The following is a 21,948-nucleotide window of genomic DNA, read 5'->3' on the forward strand; positions in this document are numbered from 1 at the left end:
CTAAAATGGTACAGTTACATGTTCCAGCTACTGTTACTGCTAAAGGAGTCTGATTACTTTGTACTAGGAACAGCAGTACATTTTAACAGTAATCTGTACCGGGTACTTTCGGTTTGCGGTAACTTGTATCTACTCTCGGGACAGATGAGTATCCGGTAAAAATTATTTGTTATAGTAGTCCATGCGTGATCAGTTGTCACAGTAGTGACTGAGTTTCCCAAGCTCTGAGCAGTTCTGTAATCTGTACTGTGTTAATTTGTTGTCATTCGTTGTCGCCACGAGGCAACGCCGCCCTGGGCGCAGTCTGGCGATTTGCGCTTTAAAACGAGCAGTTACCGGTTAATAAACAAAACCTGCTTAATTTAATATGTGTTAAAAATTACAAGTTTTAAGAAATGGTTTACAAAATTATACACTCACGATAATGGCCCTTAGCTCCATAACGCGACCAGTGCCAAATTTTGTGAACCATCCGGTCAAGAATAAAAGAAAAGATGGTAAATTAATAACAACGTTATTTTCATACTATCATAAATTCTAAAATTACGTATTCAATAACAGTACACTTGTATCAACGTTTGGTCATAATCGGACTCTAAAGTTTTATATGTAGAACGCAGAAATACAGGAACTAAATTTTGATATATCTCCCGTTATTGTAGCATATCAGGTAGTTTGTGGTCAACTTTCAAACTCGGATATCTATACTTTTCGATCCGAGAGTAAACATCAAGATTTAGCTTTGGTCTTGATTTGTGATTTAAACTATTTTGTACAATATTTTAATGTTATAATTAAATTTCGTTTTAGTTAAATAATTATAGCCTACTTCATTTACAGTGTATTTGTTTCGGAATATTTTATATAAAGTTCAGTTAATATAAGAAAGGTAGTACATTTATGTTTGAGGCACACTAATTAAACCACGGCACGCCTTTTTTCATGCATAATTCTTAAATCAATATATTTAACAATGCCATGTGAGCATGAGTCCTTCCCTCTGAACAAAAATCTTCATGAGTACAATATTGGGTACAATGGCAATCTATGCAATCCTAGAATAAGACTACATATGTCAAACAGTTAGTTTCCTGTTGCAGGTATCAGGTTTTAACCCAATTCTTACTTTTGTCTAGACCCTCCCACTCTCAAAATATGCAAGAATTTTGAAAAATTGGCTCTTAGATAATCCCTTTTACAATGTCAGTGAGTATTATGACACTAGTCACAATGACATTGCAGCTTATGTATCAATTAATTGATTAATACCACTAACATAGACCAATGTATCCCTACGCTGCGTACTTATTCAGTTGTGTAGCTTATTATTTGTTTGAGTTTGTTTTTAAGCATGGTTTGTGGATTCTTGTTTTGCCTGATTTGCTCCAGTTCAATTTTATATTATTTGTATACTTTGCTCGTGTATGTACACTTCTGGATCAAGTGAAGCATATATAAATATATATATATATTAGAAGATTATTTGATCCGGTCTATTGTACGTTTGTAACGAATGGCTGAAATAATCTTATATATATATTAGAAGATTATTTGATCCGGTCTATTGTACGTTTGTAACGAATGGCTGAAATAATCTTATGACTTGATCTAACCCTACTTATATCGGATAATACAAATAGTAGCTAAACAACGTCTTTTTCTCGGTAGAATATTTATTGATATGAATATTATTAAATTGCACAATAGGAACAAGGAATTGAATGAAAATAAGAATTGCACAAATTTTAACTATAGAAATATATTTTGTTTACTAAAACATTGTACATAATTTGAAATTAATTAAAATTTTTTATTGTAAATGGTAAAGTTGAATAAAACATTTACTAAAATTGGAATTTGAAATTCTTGCTAAACACAGTTAAATTCTAACTCCGCGCGTGGTGATTGGTCGGTTTAGTTCGTTTGTTTGGTCGCACTGTTATGACAGGTTAGAGGTTATAATTTGTTATTTTAAATGTTTGACTAGCAATACGCGCTGTTTCTTCTCAATCGACTGAATTACGATTGATTGCAGAGTGATTTAAACTAATAATTTACTTAACACTATCAACATTAATTTGTCAATAGTATGACATAACCTATAAACTCAGTTTCTCAACTTTTGTGTCAATCTAACAATTAATTAATCAATCAACCATAGTTTACGATAATGAAATATCAGTGTACAATTATTTACCTTTATTGTTGTAGTTGTTGTAAATGACGAATCTAAGCACTCCACATTTTCACGAATAAACATAGTTATCTGCTTTATCCCGTGCGGCGGACCCACAGTTATCTGCTTTATCCCGTGCGGATCCCGTGCGGCGGACCCACTGGACGGGCATCGTAACGTTACCGGGCGTTACACTTTTTCATGAGTGACTCCGAGCCGCAACCTAATTTAAGACGTTGTCACGTCAAAACAGAGCCGCCTCCGAATAGTACTAAAGTACCGTTACATATGTATAAAACTAAATTTTCAAAGTATAAAAATGAAGCAGTCTTCAATAAAAGTGTGGACTTGTAACCAAGTGTTATGTAAAATTATAAATATAAAATTGAAGTCGGTATTATTGAAGTCGGTAAATAAAGCAAGAGCAGTTGGATGTTGTTGGCCTTTGAGAATTTCACATCTAATATTTATTGGTGTTTGGTCTATCTATACACATGTACAGCAAACATGATTTGAGGTTGTTTACAAATTTCAGTTTTGTATTGAATTGAGGTTATTATTACTGTTAGTGCACATTTTGTCGTGTATTCAACGTGGGCAATAAAGAGTATATTTTATTCAAACCTTAGTTTTATTTTGTTTGGTGGTATTTTTTTCAATTTAGCCTACTAAGTAAAAATGACAAAAATTCGGAAGCAAAGAATGAAAAAGAAATATGGTTATAATGTTAACAGGAAAAGGTTGCGAAATAAGGTTAGGAAAACGCCTGTTATTACTTGGTGAGTTAATAATGAAGCCAATTTACTTACATCATATTTTACCCTAGTTAAATTGATTAATATTAACTAAAGTCACGTAAAATAACTTTTAACAACTTTTTAAGATAGCATAGGCTATTATCATTTCCAGAAAGAACCGAAGGATTTTAAGTGTTGAGAAGTATATGCTGCACAAAACTTATTAATAGGTTTTATTATTAGGTTATATCTCATTATACAGGTTAGTCCATCAATGGGCCATTGGTATTTGGGTGGGGAATCTTAGGAGGGGATAACAGGGTTATCAACATTTACATGAAAAAAGGCAGGGGGAATAGCGTAGTCTACCAACTACGTTTGAGGGTAAGTTGAGATTTTTTCTGCTACTTTCTACCTCTGTGGAGATGGTTATTTATTGGTTTTCTCTCCATTACACAACAGCTTTAGGCGTTTCAGTGTTAATATACTTTTTGTATTTCATAATTGGTAACATTTTTGTTGTGTAGTTAATTTCAAGAGGCAGTCACTGTGTTTTCTCTTTGTGGTGTTAATGAATGAAATAAACCTACTATATACACAAGTTAGTGTCAAGAGTGGTTATGAAATTTGACTGCTATTGTGTCTAAATATAATGAAAACGTGTTTTCTTTTACTTCTAAGTAGGGATTTATATTCTTTGTGTACTTCAAATGTGCTGTCTATTATTCTCTTGCTACATAGGCTATAATAATGTTGTTATGTATGTAATATTTTGGTATCTATGAGGTTAAAGGCCAATCCGGCATATTACGAAATTTGACATTATTAACATATTCTGCTCATCCTCTTAAACAAAAATATACATAATTTTAGGGGGTGCAAATGGAAAATAACATGGTTTTTAGGGAGTATATTCATAAATAGTTTAGCTTTTAATATTTTAATGTTCTGTTTATGTGTTGTGTGTCTCTATATCTGTGTACAATGTTTTCTGCGGCTGGGACTGATAGCGTATATGTTATCTGAGCGCTCCGGGGCTGTGGTCCAGTGCTTCATAAGATATCGTGTACTGTAGTTCGGATCGAGTGAGTGCTTGTCAATCATGGATCAACCATCCACTAGTTAGATGAATTGTTTGTGTCTGGCATGTTAGGAGTTTACGTTTTTACCAAAATGAGATTATTCCCTTTTAATGGTAAGTGTTCTCTACTATTTATATATTAATATTGGGTTTTTACATGATTTATTAAGTTTTTTACACTTTCATAAATTTCTTTCCATTACTTTTCAATTTGTATTTCTGATCAGCTCCTCTAGAATTTGATATTTTACTGATATGTACTCTCTAGAGGGATGTTTTTCTTTCATTGACATCAGTGCGGAGCAGCACTCAGCCCGTGCTGATGGCTGGAGGCACTTGTCTCAACCCGATAACAACTAATTAATTTGTACCTCGAAAATAAGAACAACATTCTTTATTTGGGTCAAAATTCTGCTCATTTCAATTTTATTTTTCATTTACGTTTCCAAAGATGGTGGTGCATGTGTGATGACGTCATCACAAGGTTGAATCACGGTCACAAAAGATCACGTGACGCCCGACACAGATGTACAACATGGATATATTCCTCTGTGCGTAAAAAATAGTTCCATATTTCATGTTGTATAACTTCCATTATTTCTCATTTCCACCCTGTGAAACTTTATATTGTTTATTGTTCAGTAGGACGATTCCAATAAATTAATGCGAAACTTGTATTTTTAAGCTCTAGCCGTTACTTTCACAATTACTACCATATTTTCATGGGTCTCAAGCATTTGTAATCATTATTTTAGAATTTTTATATTTTACAGATCAATACTGTCAGCCCATTCAACTACTCGTTCCTTTAACAAGGAGTTTTTTGGGCTTTCCAAAACTGTTTTCGGTTCCTTTGTTAATATTACTTTGTAAGCATTTTGCCTTTTGAAATAAAACAACAAATAATGTGAAGTGGCTAAAGTATTAAATCTAACAATAATGATTTAATTTCAATTAGCGGGCTTAATTAAACCCCTCAGGGTTGACCGGGACAGTGTCCTTGGCATACTAGTGCTAGCGCTTTAATGCCCCGTTCTTTATTTATTTACTCAATAGTTTTCACCTTTTACTTGATAAACAATAATTAACTTTCTAAAAGAATACATTAAAAGTTCTGATTTGTTTTTTGGTTTACGAATCCCCTTTTATTTGCTGCAACATTTTTTGAATTTGCTGTGTAAATAACTTCTAGCAGTAATTACTAAAGGTACTTTGGTATTATCAGGAGGCCATTATTTTTAAAGTTTTTCTTGCCGGCGACCTAAAAATTCAAGATTATTAGAAAGAACAGACTTTATTTGACTTATTGTGAAAAATTACATGTTATTATGATGTTTGGTTCTTGTTGTCTGCCTCCCAAAAGTAAGTGATGTCAGCGAGAAGAAGGGTACTCTGTCCCTATCTAATATTTGTAATTAAGCTATATAAGTAGGTAAATATGTATGTATGAATTATAAACAATACAATTTAATGAATGCTCATGTGATCTGAGCTTGAATTTAGGTACTATATCCCAGGAGATGTTTTTATTTTTGTACCAGAAGTGCAGGGTGACACCAAAGGTGGCACTAAAGCCTGCACTGATAACAAGGGGCATTTCCGATCAGTACTTTACCAACCCCAGATTACATGACAGATTGACCTACGTGATATGAACTCAGAATAGATCGACGATCTAGGCACTCGTAGACGTTATCTTTAAACTTTGGTACTTTTAGTAACATATTTATGATAAGGTTACCTAATCTAAACCTACTTATATTGGTTGTAGAACTCGTAATAACAAGTGGTAGGTAGGGACAGGGTGGTCTCCTCGGCGATATCACTTCAATACTGCCTACTCTAAATGTTTAAATAACCTATATTGAAATAAACGTAATTGAGTAACTGCTTGTACAATGCAATGATAAGTAGTTATGATGCTTGGGCTAGCGTAATTTAATTTGACTAACCCTGCATTCCATGTACCCTTAAAAGTTGCAAATTGTTCTAAATTGTACTGATTGGGAGTGAATTAAAAAGGATGGCCTTTCATTTGCAATCAACAAAGGGATTCTTCCTAATCATACAGAAAAGAAAATACCAAATTTAGTTAAATTCAATTATTAGTTGTGAGCCTATATAGTTTTTTCGGGATAAGAATTGCAATAAATTAATAACACAAGTTCTGCTGGTGTGGTTAAAAGTAAACCGGAAAGTAACATAAAATTTAACAGTAACTGTTTACAAAAACAATAAATAATGTAAAGAACAATATCTTAAATTTCATGAATTTAATAAATGAGAAAAACAAACCTAACTATAACTTCCTAATCCCATAAGCATAAGTATAATCTACCTACAACCCACAGGGTAACTTGCAACCACATCAAAATATTAGTTTCATGATTTTAAAGTAACACACAATAACACAAGACTTCCAAGTTTCACTTTTGATCACACAATGATCAGTTAAAAAAAATCATTACAATAATTTCCACAAATTTTAATTGCTCACATTATCCACAGTCAAACACATTCATTACTTTTCAAACTAAATGGCGCTATTATAGTGGAATGTGCGGAAGTGAGTATTAAACAAGTCTGCAGTATAATAAGCGTCCACCAACACAATTGGATGAATCGAATCATCAGTATTCATGGCCATCCAAAGGACTAAAAGCAAAATGTCGGGCCAAATAACATAATAGATATTTCAAAGAACAATAGGGTTTTGCTAATTTTCAATCTTAGAAATGAATTAACATGTTGACAAATGTAACATGTTGCCAAATGAATTGAATCTTGAAATTAATGTATAAATATTAATATAATTTTACAAACTAAAATATAATGTATAATTAATATAACTACAACAAAACAATAACATTCACTTACCGTATTTTCAAGGATAAACGTGACTGCTTATAAAACAAAGACACGTATGTCACTATTCTTGCCACCATTAGTTAATAACGAAATGCACTATTTGGATTTTCGATTTATTTCAAACCCTGTTTTTACTTTGAATAAATTTTGAAATAATTTCAGATTATAGCAATAGGTAGCCCTGGAGACTTTCAGAATGGTAAATAGTGTGTACAATTAAAATAGGAAGTGTAAATTGAGAATTTATACATTTCATAATTAATTGTCTTGCAGTAACATCTCTCTTGTCCATTGGTAGGAGTAAGTCCAAAAAACATAGATTAAATAACAAAATATGCCCATTGTTGAGGTCTGAAATGTCAAAGGCCATATGTTTGGGCTGTACCGTATGTGTATGCTGAAGCTGACACCAGAAAAGACCACAATAAGACATAATATTAAGTCTAAATATATGAGGAATACTTGACTTCTTTCAATAATCCATCAAAAATGGCCTGGAACATGGTTGACCTCAACAGAGACTATTACCAATTGAAAACAATTTTTAAAAACACATAAGTTGTTCAGTTGTAAAAAATCCACAAAAAGAAGGAGGTACCTCATTCTTTCAATAAACATGGCTTAGAATTACAATAACTGAATGTCGCACTTTAGTCATCTCCAGTGTTATTTGTAATATGCTATGTGCAGCAAATAAATGCATAGTTATTTTATTGATACTAACAACATATAAATAATTTATTTTTATAGGTTAAAACACTAATATTGATAATTTTTCTGTTGCAGCCCTCAAGTGAAAAATGCTTGGAATGTCAAACAATCGGTTAAAAAGAAATTTAAAAAATATGGGACTGGCTTATGATGCCAATATTGCGCAGTCCATTTCAAGCAATAAGGTAACATTTTAGTATTAGGTCACAATTATATATAATACAATATATACATGGGTTATTCTACAAAAACTGTACAGTTTGAATAATGAACAAGAAAGTAGAATTTAGGACATTTGCCACTGTTTATATATTGCAAAAATTATAACACTACATTTCAAGGGTTGAAACCTACCGTATTCTTCACGTGTGAAAAACCCTAATATAGTCCTCTTTTAGGTTTCAACCCTTGACACAGTGTTGTAATTTTTTTTGTAACATATAGTAAAATCAAGTGTCTGAAATCCTACTATCTACTGAAATCATCCATCATCAATAAACTTTAAACAAAGAAAAAAATTGTTTAATTTTTTGTATTATCATATAGAAACTGAAACTTATAAATTAATAAATTCCAGTGAGAACTCAAGTAGAGAGCAAGCTAAAAGACTACATTATGTACTTAAAAATGTAATATATATGGCCCCATTTGTAATCACTCAAGTACACAAACTCACTTTTAGAAGGCCTAGGAATTTGAAATTTGTTACGCAGTCAGGTTTTGGCATGAACCACCTATAAAAGTCTGAAAACAGGATTTTTATTTTGAACCCTTAAAAAACTTACAATGGCGAAATAAAAATTTAAACTCTAAAGGACTCAAACTGTAGGAACTAGCTTGGATTTGACTAAAAATCATTGAGGAATGAAGAGGTCTACAAAAAAGGTCTAGTGACTTTATGCTCTGTTTTGTATGTATTGTTTTTGCCTAAATATTTACTTTTAGTCATAAATTTTAAAGTTCCATTGATATTTCCCCTCGGAATTAAACCCCATCATTAACTTAATCCCCTAATGCATCAGCTCTTTAAAAGTACTTAACTTCCCTGTTAATTTTATGTTCCTGCTTACCATGAAACACCAGAGTGAGACTGGGAAGTTTTGTGTTATTGTGTGTTGCTTCAAAATCATGATATTTGGATGGTATCTCAAGTTACCTGGTGCATTTTACATATACGTATGAAATCAGGAAGTTATGGTTAATATAGTTTTTCTCTTCTTTTCGTTTTTTCTGAAGAGATCCAAAAAAAAGTCGGCGAAGAAGAAGCTCAAATAAACAAACTGTGTTGAGAAAGGCTGATTTAATGTGAATGTTTAGTTTAACTCCAGTTTACCTTCATCTTATTGCAGCATCTGAAATCTGATGTTGTCACAGACTTGACACCTGGAATCTGGAGTCTTGTTTGTCTGAAGATTTGCAAAAGTTGTTGGCGATAAAGAAGATCAAAACGAACTCTTTGCATTGTTTCAACATCAGAGACACCTAGACTACAAAATATAGTTTAACCTAGGTGACTCATTGTCCCTTTAAGTGCACATTTGAGTGCACTACAATGTTTTAGACACAATCCCATGCTGGTGGAGCAACCGAGTTTTCTGCTAAGGTTAGAAGGGTTGATTCAGTGTGAATTTTGAGTTTAGCACGACATGATCCCAGTGTCTTAAACATCATAGTGCATCTGATGAAACAATGATAAATACCTCTTCGTGTAAACTACACTGTATTTGATTAATCCTGAGGACACTCTTTTACATATTATCCAATAAAAATAATTTTAAATCTAAATTAATATGTTCAACAAGCTATATTCTAACATTTTAAGTCACAGTGTAACCCAATTTCTTCACCTGTAAATTTTCTGTAATCAGAGGACATTTAACTGTACCTTTGTAGAAAAATCATCATGTATAAATTAAATTTGTGGAAGCAAAAGTAACCCAATTTAATTTCAAGAAGAAAGATTAGTGAACAAAAAGTACTCAATCAGCCTGGAATCAAACTCAGATCTCTTATTTGCTGGGTGTGAATGCTCACCATTTACACCAGAGCCCTTATCTTGTGTCGATAAATTAATTTATAACATGATTATTTTTGCAATTAAAATATAATCATAATGTATGATACTTATATTTTTTCTAGTTAAAATATAATTATTTTGTTTTACAGTTAATAAAAACAGAGCATGTGAAACCCAATGAAAGGGCACCAGAAAAGTTACATGTTGTCACTGAACTAGAAGAAGATGCCCGTGCACCCAGAGAAAGGCGTTTTGCCTTACCTAACAGCCAGGTGCAATGGGTCACATATTTAATGGACAAGTATGGTGAAGATTATGAGGTAAGATTTTTTCTATAATCCTTGGTAAAAGTATTGTAATGTATCTTGTTGTTTTTTTTATAATTGCGTTTTAAAGCATTTTCTAGCTCTGATATTTTGTAAAATGCTATTTTAATTGCTTCAAGCTATGTGGGTTTGTATAAGTTGCAATTGAACAAGTGGAACACAATAACATAAAACATCGAGGCTGCTTGGAATATGGTAATCCAATGATCAAACATTTTAACCCTTCGCACGCCACTAATAAATCTATTAACTTTCCTGTAACGTCAAGACAAGTAAAAACACTGGTTTCTTTAAGATAAAAGCTAATTTTTATTATAACTAAATTATTAAAGGTAAAAGTGAAGAGTATAAAACAGAACACTTTATTTCAAATTTTAATTTCATTGTAAAATATAATTAAACTTTTCAGATACTACTATAAAACAAGACAAATATTTCAAACTAATCACAACACTACCAAACAATGAAGAATAATAACAAGATACTTAGTAGACACGCGTGCTCATGATGACCGAGAGTGTAGGTTGTTTATAAATACTTCCTTAGCAACTGCGATAAGCACGGAGCATGCACCGGGCATTTCAAAGGCCTTTTGTGAACTAAAAACTCTCTAAAAAACATAATCCGTAATATCGGATATAACTGTATTTGGTTAAAGTCTACCATTCTAATATATCCATCCGTCTATGGCGTGGGAAGAGTTAAGAGTTTGCACATGTTGATGAGGGTGTGGCGGTATAAGGTATGCTATCTGATAGTGACATTGTGGAGTCCCTAAATATTAAAGAAAATTATTTTTTCATGACAGTTGCTCAATAAATAAATCTGGAAGTGAAGATTTATTGGTTGCACGTCAACATGTGGGCATATCAGTATGCAAGGTGTGGCTATTAAATAACGAGACTGACACTGCTGCGGATCAAGGAGGTATGAGTCAACCACCATAATTAACAGCTGTTTAGTGCAGACCTTTCTCATAAGTATGCACCTAGTCTCGCTTCTGTAAACAACACCATTTAGTCAGAGCCTACTTTTATGTTGTTGTTTTTTGTTTCGCCGGATAAAATTATTGTTGTAATAGTACAGCTACGAATTATTGTGAAATTTCACTTTAAACTTGGAAAAACTGCTACTGGCCATAAAGATATGGATGGCAAATTGTACGTGACAATTTTTACATCTGAGAAGTGTGTGCTAAAATGGTGCCTAAATTTTTAATGTTTGAACAAGAAGCTCGCAAAAAGGTTTGTACTGACACTTAGTACGCGATTTGAAATTACTCACATTTTATTTAAACTATAATAACATGTGATGAAGTGTGGTTTTTTCTTTTGATCTGGAAACGAAGCACCAATCCATGCACTGGAAGAGCCCAACTTCACAGAGAGCCAAAAAATCTCGAATGAGCAAGTCAAAATTTAAAGCAATAATAACTGTTTTATATATATTGGACAAGATTTGAGTCTGTGGAAGCTATAAAAGAGAAAGCGGATGTTCTGAAGGAGCTGACAAAGGATGATTTCAAGCACTGTTTCCAACAATGGAAAATTTGCATGGACTGTTGTAGGGGTAGAGTGTATATTGAAGGTGATAATAAGTAATTATGAATAAAATTTAAATACATTTTTTACTTCAGTCTCGTTATTTAATAGCTACACCTCATAGAAATATCAATTGATTGTAAGGGTTTACAATAAAGGTTATAAAACTAAACGTATTCAGGGTAGAAGCAATTAGTGTGGTGCTTTAGAAAAAGAAATACATTTTTGTTGTGTTGTTATATGTAACTCATTACTATATCATTGTTTTGAAAACAAACCAACTTTTTACTGTTTTTTTTTAAAGCATTTAGGCTAGTGAATACCTCACAAAAATAATTGTTCAATTTCTTTTTTATTCCCTCCATTCAAACGTTAATTGGAGCCCAAAACCCAATTGTGTATTGATTTCTACACAATGAAAATATCCTCTTCCATTAGTGCAAGAAATATTGCACCATTCATGCATAAAAAATGTTTTTTTGACGTGACAATGGCTTATAATTCAATGGAGCCGGCGATAAAGGTAATGATTCTTTCGATCTTAAATATATGTTCATTGATATATTGTCGAATATTCATGCTTTCATCATTAAAATAAATAGCTTTCAGTCCTCTAGTGCAGCGATTGTAGGTTATGCTATAATTGACAAAACTATAACAATAAGTTAACAGAACTATTTCACGATGAGTTAAAAATCAATGGCTTTACTATTCGATCGAAATAATTATTGAGCGTAGCTATGATTTAAAAAAATTAAAACATAAATGTTAAATCCTCCACATTTCTGAGGCGGGCTTTTTAAAAGCTAGAGTTACAAAAATTTTAATGATGTTTCCAAATTTTAAATTTAAGACTTACAAACAATAATTTAATCACAGTTTATTCTTACAATAAATTATTCAAAATTATTACTTTTTTACAACAAATTACAATTAAATTTGCAAAAATAATTAAGTAACTTTTCCTATCATCGTCCTATTCTCAGCAGAATAACACAAATTGTAAGAAGTTAAATATCACACATGTTTAAAAGTTGTAAAACAATTGCTGAACGCACATTCATACTTGTAAAAACTATGTACATTGTAAAAAAAAATTGACATAATTGTATTTATGCGTATAAATAAATGTAACTTGATAAATTCCATTGTGATTTCCATTTACCTCCTCTATATCCATACAAAATATCTATCAAACAAATAAAATTTAAATTTTCTTTTGAAAAGTGCAACCATTCCATCCGTATTTTCTTACGACGTCACATTCAACTATTGTCAGTAAACCAACTTTACAGACAACCGGTTTTTTTAGTAATTGAACTTACCCACACGTACACTTGATCACATTAGACCTGGGGTTAAATAATATTTATTTAACATCGAAATTTATAAATAACGTTTAATTTAGCAATAAAACGTATTTAAAAATGTAGCAAAAACATACCACATTTGTTAAACTATAAAGCTTCAATATTCTTTATGTCAAATACAAATTTCATTTCTGAAATTTGATGAAAAAACTATGTTTAAATTTTTTTTATTTGAATAGTTTCTAATTTACAGTATAACTTATTTGCAACAAAAACGCAAGCAAACAAATTACTAATGTAAAAACAAGGACAAAATAGAAACACTAGTACAATATTTTTATATGATATTTTTCTCTCTCTTATTTGTGTCAAAGATGTATTGTCATTCAAAATTTCATCTATCGGTCACAGTTGAGAGTGATAGACCAATGAAATTTCACCAGTTACTAGTTCTTAGGTTAATAACCATCTGAAAATCAATTTATATATTAAACGAATAGGCTCTTATAAATGACTTTACCAGCAAGAAAAACAATTATGTTGTATTACTAAAAAAAAAAAAGATCTGTCAAGTACGGAGAGACGTGTTAGGCGAAGTCTGTGAAAAAACAAGTATTTTTCTTAAAAATACCTGCACATTATGTATTTTCCAGTAAAATATTTGTAAATGTTATTTTGTTTTAGGCGATGGCACGTGATAAAAAGAATTACTATCAAGAAACGTGGCAACAAATCCGAAGAAAGATTAAACTGTTCAAGGGTGTCCCTGAACAGTATAACCAATACTTGGCTTCAAAAGAAAAATTATAGTTCATTGTTGAAGTCATTGTTTTGTTTAAAATGATTTTTAATGTACAAAGATTAGTTGTACATTGTCAATAAATTAAATTTTTTTAATAAACAGTGTTATTTTCTCATTAAATTACCACTTTAACCCTTCCACTGCCAGAAGCCTATATATAGCCAATCGCTGTGCCCTTAAAATGCCAAGAGCCTATATATAGCCAAGCTCCACACAAGTGTTTAACACAGAGAGCCTATATATTAATAGGCTTGTGACTATTTTGCTTATTACAAAGTAATTTTCTATTAAATTTCGATAAACCTTATACCATATGATGGATGAATTGCACTGTTATAATGTAACAATTTTCTTTGGCCCGTTTAATTTTTAATATATTATACAAGTTCTGAAAACTTACAATATTCGTAAGGCAGTCAACAATACAACATGAATGCTGGTCTATCTTACATGGTGTGTCATATGTTTATACTGTTAGTCATTTGCTTAAGACAAAGTAATAATATAGCTTAGTAACATAAAATTACTTCAGATTATGTTTATCGAGTTTAAACTTAGCTTTATTGAGTTTTGTGAAATTATTTTAGAAGAAAGTTTTTATTTTTTATGTTTCTCAAGGTGCCCCTCTCATCACAAAAAAAAATATGGAACTAAAAAACATTGTTCTACGATAAAAAATAAGAGAATGGCAATAGTTTATGTGTAAAGGTACAAAAACAGCAAAAGATGTTTGATGTTCTAGCCCATGGCACAGGAATGGCGGCCGCTCTGAGGCTCGCACCTGTTATTTGCTTAGAGGTCAAAGGATTAAGTAATTAATCTTACTGGTCTTTACTATCAAAACTATCATTCTTCTTATAGCATACTTTTAAAACTCATAACAAATTCTGTTTGTCATTTAACCCTTTTAGGACCATACAAAACTTTTTTGTGTATTTGTAAGTTTGTGTTTTTGGGAAAGATATATATATATATATATATATATATATATATATATATATATATATATATAGATATATATATATATAGATAGATATATATATATATATATATATATATATATAATTATTTATTCAAAAGCTCTGGTTTTATGCACATTTTTTACCTATATGCTCTACTAAAAAAATATATACTTAGGCCAATAAGAAAAGTATATATATATATATATATATATATATGTTATATGTACAAAAAAGTTATGTCGGAAAATTTCAGTTTCATCATGAAAAACCATTGATTATAACCATTTATAAAATCTTGTATTTTGATTTTAAATATAATTTTGTACAAATATACCAAATTTTAAAGCTCTAGTATTTCAAATAAATTAATCCAATTAGGTATATTTGCTCAAACAAAGTTTTCTTTATGAATACAGACTAAATCTTGTAGCCTATTTAGAAAGCAAAGTTGAAAACATATCTGCAATAATATATGTTGCACATAATGGTAGCACATTCACCCGGCAATTGAGAGATCCGGGTTCGAATCCCGGTGGAGCAAGTACTTTTTGCGATTCAATGTTTATTGATTTTATATTAATATATATATACACATGTTATCCTCTTGCATTGAAGTTTTTAGCAACACCAGAACTAAAATATCCACGCTTTTTGGTTTGTGAAAAAAATATTTTAAATGATTCATTTTGTTAATGGACTTATCAATCGGACTCAAAAAGACATTGATTTACCAATATCAACAGAAACTCTGTATAGTAAAAGGAATATTCCCTGTGCTTTTATTATCAGAGGTGAAATTTTAATGGCAATCTTTCAAAACTTTGGGGGAGGGGGGAAGGAAGGTTTGCCAAGTCCCCCTGAGCTCCCCTCGTATATACATCTGAAAAAAATACAAAATATTAAGTTAGTTAAGTTGTGAGATCTGCAAATAAATTATGTAACTCTGGAAATATGAAAAAACAAATAAAGCTCAAAAACAGTTTAAAAATATATTTTATATTTGTAAACATTAATACATAACATTATAAATAAGAATCCCTAAATTTACATTACAAAAAGTATCAAACACAACTAACAATGAATTGATTAGTATAAATATAAACTTCTGAGTTAAGTTGGAGTTAATTTCGAATAATGATTTTTGTTCTGATACATCTTACAATAGTAACAATCAGTAACAGTGAATCAGTCTTATTTTTACTCTGTATAAAGTTCAGAGAGATCCATAGTAAAAATTAAAGCCATATATGAGCAATTGGTTACTTAATTCCACTATAAACATTGCTTAAATATCCAAATAAGCATTAATTCATACATATATATATATATATATATATACATACAGAGCAGCGTGATTTTCCCTCTTAGTCCAAAATATGATGGTGGATTCTGTCTGTCAGCTCCCAAGGCCTGCATTGCCGTAATGTCACATATTACATTTATTTTTTATTGTTCTATGTACACATTTCAGCATTATATTAAATGAATTAAAATTTACAAATATTGACACATTTTTGTTGAAAAAATATATTTGTAGAAGTTATGTATATTTTTTCTACATGGTTATGCTAATACTCATAACTATTTTTACTTATTTTATTAAGTTTGATTGATTTATTTAGTTTTAATGTTACATAGTATAATTAGGGATAAATATAATAGATTTGCTTTTTATGAATTATCGCATCACTATGGCTACAAATTGTTACCAGCTGCAGAGTAGACAGATTGTTAACAATCTTTAACTTAGTCTGTTGGATAAAAAGACTCACCATAGACCATGGGAACAAGCAGAATAATGTTAAGAAGGGACTGACACTTCCTCCCAAAAATGATACACAGCCTACACAAGATAAAATTATTTTATTTTATTTTACGATTAAATCAAGTAAAGTATATACTGAATTTGATAAACTCTATACCCTAAATCTACATGAATTAACAAAAATATAATCCTCAATCCATCTGAAATGGGTGTTTGATGACGTGTTCCACTTCTTTCTTATGAACGTTGCTGATACCCACAGCAGGCGTTGCTAGAGGACCTCTGCCACAGTACTTCAACTAAAAGAGATTTGTGTTAACAAAATCAGATATTTTCAAGTAGCAAACCATATAAAATATTTGTAATATAAAAATACAATAGATATATAAATCTGCATTTTTAATTTTACTGAAATGTTCTCAATATTTTAAGAATGCTTAAAAGACTATTAAACATTTACCTGTATGCCTAATTAAGAAACAGACTAGAGTAGCTAGAATGTAAAATTCTAGGATATTTTTCAATTTCAGAATTGTTTAAGTGGGCATCAAAAAGTAGTCTGTTAGTGTTTGTTCGCAATAAGGTTTATTTATTATTATCTAAGAGTTACTAAGACATACATGTACGTCTATACTTTTATGTAAAATTCTAATGGTATCCAGTATGTATGTTACTCAATCGTGCAAAAACTATTGGACCGATTGTATGGACATTTCTAGGATCCCTGGTTAACAGATAAGCCTATTTATATTTCAAAATACCTCCGGGCTACGCCCCACTGGTCTCTAAGTTGTGAAAAATCCCATTATGGTCTGTATAAAGTTGTGTGGCCACTAAAAGATTAATTTGTTTGAGGCCATCGGTAACCACAGGTCATCAGCCACTTCATTTTTTGTTGTGTACACTCTTCACAAAACAATTAATTCATGATGAATTTCCATATGGCATTTTCTACACCAAAAGAAAACTAATAATGCCATGTACGGTATGTCACGGCTGGTGGGAGAGATGAGTCCAGTGACTATTTTGAACACTTGTTTAGAGCACTTAGAATGGCATACTGAAAGAACTATGATACTGCCAGAAGCACATAGTAGATCGTGCTGTTTTATTTGTTATATGTGTGCGTGCATGCACAAATTATATCTTAATACCTATACAGCTGCATGTGAAACTAACTGACTGATGTATAGATACAATTCTAACATATTTCTAGAAGTGCTAGAAACTTGGAATTTGGCACGCATGTACCCTTTACCGTATAACCAACAGAAACAGCCTGATAAATGGCAATGTTTACTTTTTTTGCACCTCATAAAAATTAAAAACTGATTGCAACTTGTTAAAAAACGGTGTAATATTTTGCTTTCAAGCGATCTAGCAACAAAACCGGTTGTCGTAGCTCAAATCGAATTTTTGACAGGTTTTAGCAAATTGTCTGGTCAACAAAATAGGCACATTAGTTTTCCCCACATTTCAACCAGCTCATCCAAAAAATACTCTCAAAATAGAAAATTTTACCAATTTTCACATGTATATTTTTATTTGAGGCCCTGTCGTGTCTAACCCGTAGATCGTAGCTTGGATCTGACGAAAAAAGCTAGTGTGGAGTGAAGTGATCTACAAAAGAGTACCAGTAACTTTCTGCCCTATATTCATCGGTGTGGCCACAGAACGCGTTTAAATAAAAGTTTTGTAATTTTGACATCAGATTTTAGCTTCAGGGCCCAAAAGTAGCTAAACCGTTAGCTGTAGCTGAAATCTAATCATAAACATAAATTAGGAAATGACGTGATCTACAAAAAAGTACCAGTAACATTTGCCCTATCCTTAATGGTTTGGCCGCAAAATGCGTTTAAATGCAATACTTTTGTAATTTTTACATGATAATTTGTTTCATGACCCAATAGCGGCTGATTCGTTAGTCATAGCTTGAATCTAAAATTGTTGATAATTAGAAAATGATGTGATCAACAACAAAATTCCAGTGGCTTTTCGTTCTATACTCTTTTATAAGCCTCAAAAAAGCTCTCAATGGCAAAAATTTTGTCGTGAATTGTCAATTTTGTGTTTTTAATTTATATGCGACTACAATTTGTGCGATTCAATCCAGTTTAGGATTTTACTTCTATTACTATATAAAAGAGTGACTTTTATACGTTTTACTATGTCGATATATATATATATATATATGTTTGTCTGCATGTTTTCCTTGAGAACAAATTAAGATATAAACATGAAATTTTGGCATTTTTATTTAATTCAACGTTGTCAAGAAATAGTTCAATGATGGACTATATTTCCCGGACAGGAGTTGGCTGAGCGATAGCGAAGTGTAAATAGTACGAGGGCTGTTTTTTTTTCAAGTTCCGTTTGTTTCTCCAAATAACCAGCGTAGTGGCGGGAGGCGGGGCTGCGTGTTGTGCAATTGCGCCGCTCCCCCACTACAACCAACGCCGTTGCCGGCTCCAATCCATCAGTCGTAGCCGAGCTACGGGCGAGTAAAGATGGCCACTACGATCAATTCTCCCGCCAGTTGTGAGTTGCGAAGTGTGATTCGTTTCCTTCAAGCTGAAGGATGTAGTGCTGCTGAAATCCATCGCAGAATGAGTGTTGTGTATGGTGAACACTGTATGAGTGATAGCGCGATAAGAAAATGGTGTAGGCTATTTGCTGAAGGTCGAACAGACGTCCATGACGAAGGCGGTCAAGGACGCAAGTCGGTCGCTACTGCAAGTTTGGTTGAACGAGTTGACCAAGCGATCCGGGAGAAACGGAGGTTTACAATTGATGAACTTTCTACCGAATTTCCAGCCATTTCAAGGTCTTCCTTGTACAAGATTGTGACCACCGAGCTAGGGTACCGAAAATTGTGTGCCCGTTGGGTACCCAAAATGTTGAGTGAGGATCACAAAACGAAGCGAATGGCGTCAGCCCTAACTTTTCTGACGCGATATGACAACGAGAAAGACAGTTTTTTAAAGTCTATTGTTACTGGGGATGAAACTTGGGTCCTGTATGAAAATCCAGAAACCAAGGAACAATCAAAGCAATGGATGCACACTCACTCCCCTAGCAAGCCCAAAAAATTCAAGCAGACTTTGACCAAAAGGAAAACAATGGCTACAGTGTTTTGGGACCAAAAAGGTGTGCTTCTGGTTGAGTTCATGCAACAGGGAACAACGATAACAAAGGAATCATACTGTGAGACTCTACATCGCCTCCGGAGAGCAATACAAAACAAACGGAGAGGAATGCTGTCATCCGGCGTGGTCCTGATCCACGATAATGCACGACCGCATAGTGCCAATGTCACAAAAACAACTTCTGCAAAAGTTCAAATGGGAAGTTTTCGACCATCCGCCGTATAGTCCTGACTTGGCGCCCAGTGACTATCACCTCTTTCGAGAAATGAAGGCGTGGTTAGGTGGACGACGCTTCGCTGACAACGAAGAGCTTCAAGCAACTGTAAGGGTCTACCTGAGCTCACTGGCGGCAGACTTCTTCGAGGAGGGTATAGGAAAGCTTGTCTCTCGCTACGACAAGTGCCTCAACATTTTTGGTGACTACGTAGAAAAATAAGTAAGAAATTACGAATCTTTTGGTAATAAAATCATCTTTTTATCTCAATGTGTTTATTATTTATGGCCTATCGGAACTTGAAAAAAAAACAGCCCTCGTATATAGGGAAAGTGTTTTTGACTGTTATACTGACTTAGATTTAACAAAGTCAAGTATACTAGAAACTTTAAACTTTGCACAATTTTATAGTAGTCTGTGTAGCCAATAGAAAACGCCTGTCTGAATCATCAATTTTTTCATTTAAATTACTCTAAAAAATACAGAAGAGCTGACCAGTGCAGTCATTTCTCCCAAGCTCTATAACGGGCAACCAGAGGTTGTACCTCAAATCTGAGGGCAGATCCGCATCTCAGTTTAAAATTTCTTACAAGAAACATGCAGTAGAACTAGGCAATTTTCCGTGTTTATTTATGTTCAAAGGTCAATTTTGATCGATACAATATCTTGATTGGAAATTAAGTGATCTTTAAAAAAAGGTCATTTGGTATTTACTTGTATCTGTAATTGTTGGTTTGAAAATAGCCTCCAATTCAGAACCTAAATAAATTCTTGTCAATTTCTTAGCTTATATTATTTTTTAACTCTGCTATATTACTACATTTCATCCGATTAGATTGTCTCGAGAACAAGTTCATTTTCATACGAAATCCATTTATTATTTTTATATATCACACATCATTTGGCTGAGCAGTAGAGAAGCATTACGACCCACATCATTCTCGAGAACGAATACAACTGGGAATATGAAATTTGGAAACCTCATGTCCAAATTTAACCAATCACCAACTCCCTCTTATCTTTGAATTCAGAAATAACCCCACTTAAGGGTCTGGGGCTGTAGCCGCCTGAGAGCCGAAGGTGAGTATACAGTATATATACACACACAATAAATGTTGTAATTACGTCAAAAAATATAATTATAATGAAGTAACATTCATAGAAGTAAATCAGTATAAATAACTAAACATACCTTTCTGCCAAGAAGATTTTCAAACCGTGTTTTACAGAAGGTCCAAGCTCCCATATTCTGATGCTCTTCTTGACACCAAATGAAATCTGAAATAAAAATTTACAAGTATTCTTTAGACATTTTTTAATAATACAAAAATATCAGCAGAATTCTAAGTGAAAAAGACACTTTTTTTATTATAATACTACACTGAACTTGTTGTAAGAATAAACATAGTATTGGGTCTATGGTTGTTTGTATCACTATTGTTGGGCCCAGTGCAAATTTTTATTGTAGATCCCTCAATTTGGCACCCTTTCTTGAATTCCCTTCCCACACACTCTACTTAGGATTGTAATCACATAAACATAGTTTTGAGTCTATGGTTGTTTGTATCACTATTGTTGGGCCCAGTGCAAACTTTTATTGTAGATCGCTCAATTTGGCACCCTTTCTTGAATTCCCCTTCCCACACACTCTACTTAGGATTGTAATCACATGAACATAGTTTTGAGTCTATGGTTGTTTGTATCACTATTGTTGGGCCCAGTGCAAACTTTTACTATAGATACCTCAATTTGGCACCCATCTTGCATTCCCCTTCCCACACACTATACTTAGGATTGTAATCACATAAACATAGTTTTGAGTCTATGGTTGTTTGTATCACTATTGTTGGGCCCAGTGCAAACTTTTATTGTAGATCCCTCAATTTGGCACCCTTTCTTGAATTCCCCTTCCCACACACTCTACTTAGGATTGTAATCACATGAACATAGTTTTGAGTCTATGGTTGTTTGTATCACTATTGTTGGGCCCAGTGCAAACTCGTTCACTTCAGAAAATGGAAGACCAGCTTGAACAGTCACAAAACCTTATCTACAGAAGAAGTTGGCCTCAACATAAATAGATATCATAAATTAAAAAATATGTCATGTTATATAAGTAGTAAAAATGTAATAAACATTACACCACTTAATTTAGTTCACTTAAATATTCAGTCATTAAGAAAAAAAGTTGGAATGTTAGAAGTAATGTTGAATGAATTTAATTGTAATGTTGTCAGTTTAAATGAGCACTCTCTTAACTTATATGAAAAATTACTTTATGTACCTGAAGGT

General features: G+C 32.4%; 2 protein-coding genes across 4 annotated transcripts in view; one reads left to right on the forward strand and one right to left on the reverse strand.

The window, feature by feature from the left end:
• The first annotated feature begins 8,644 nt into the window (after positions 1-8,644).
• Positions 8,645-13,668, forward strand: LOC124353588 (nucleolar protein 16-like). Its single transcript, XM_046803498.1, has 3 exons — positions 8,645-8,683; positions 9,740-9,910; positions 13,452-13,668. The coding sequence occupies exons 1-3, from the start codon at positions 8,645-8,647 to the stop codon at positions 13,575-13,577; spliced, it is 336 nt and encodes a 111-aa protein (XP_046659454.1). The 3' UTR covers positions 13,578-13,668.
• A 2,709-nt stretch (positions 13,669-16,377) lies between these two features.
• LOC124373448 (probable 2-oxoglutarate dehydrogenase E1 component DHKTD1 homolog, mitochondrial) overlaps positions 16,378-21,948 on the reverse strand; it is a 63,985-nt gene continuing 58,414 nt past the window's right edge. For all 3 annotated transcript variants that reach the window (XM_046831823.1, XM_046831831.1, XM_046831834.1), the window contains 2 exons: positions 20,849-20,934; positions 16,378-16,595 (listed from right to left, as the gene is read on the reverse strand). In XM_046831823.1, coding sequence (XP_046687779.1) covers positions 16,488-16,595; positions 20,849-20,934 — 194 coding nt within the window. In that variant the 3' untranslated portion in view covers positions 16,378-16,487. The remainder of the gene's footprint in view (positions 16,596-20,848; positions 20,935-21,948) is intronic.

This window comes from Homalodisca vitripennis, chromosome 1 (genome assembly GCF_021130785.1).
Source record: "Homalodisca vitripennis isolate AUS2020 chromosome 1, UT_GWSS_2.1, whole genome shotgun sequence".
NCBI classification, from domain to species: domain Eukaryota; kingdom Metazoa; phylum Arthropoda; class Insecta; order Hemiptera; family Cicadellidae; genus Homalodisca; species Homalodisca vitripennis.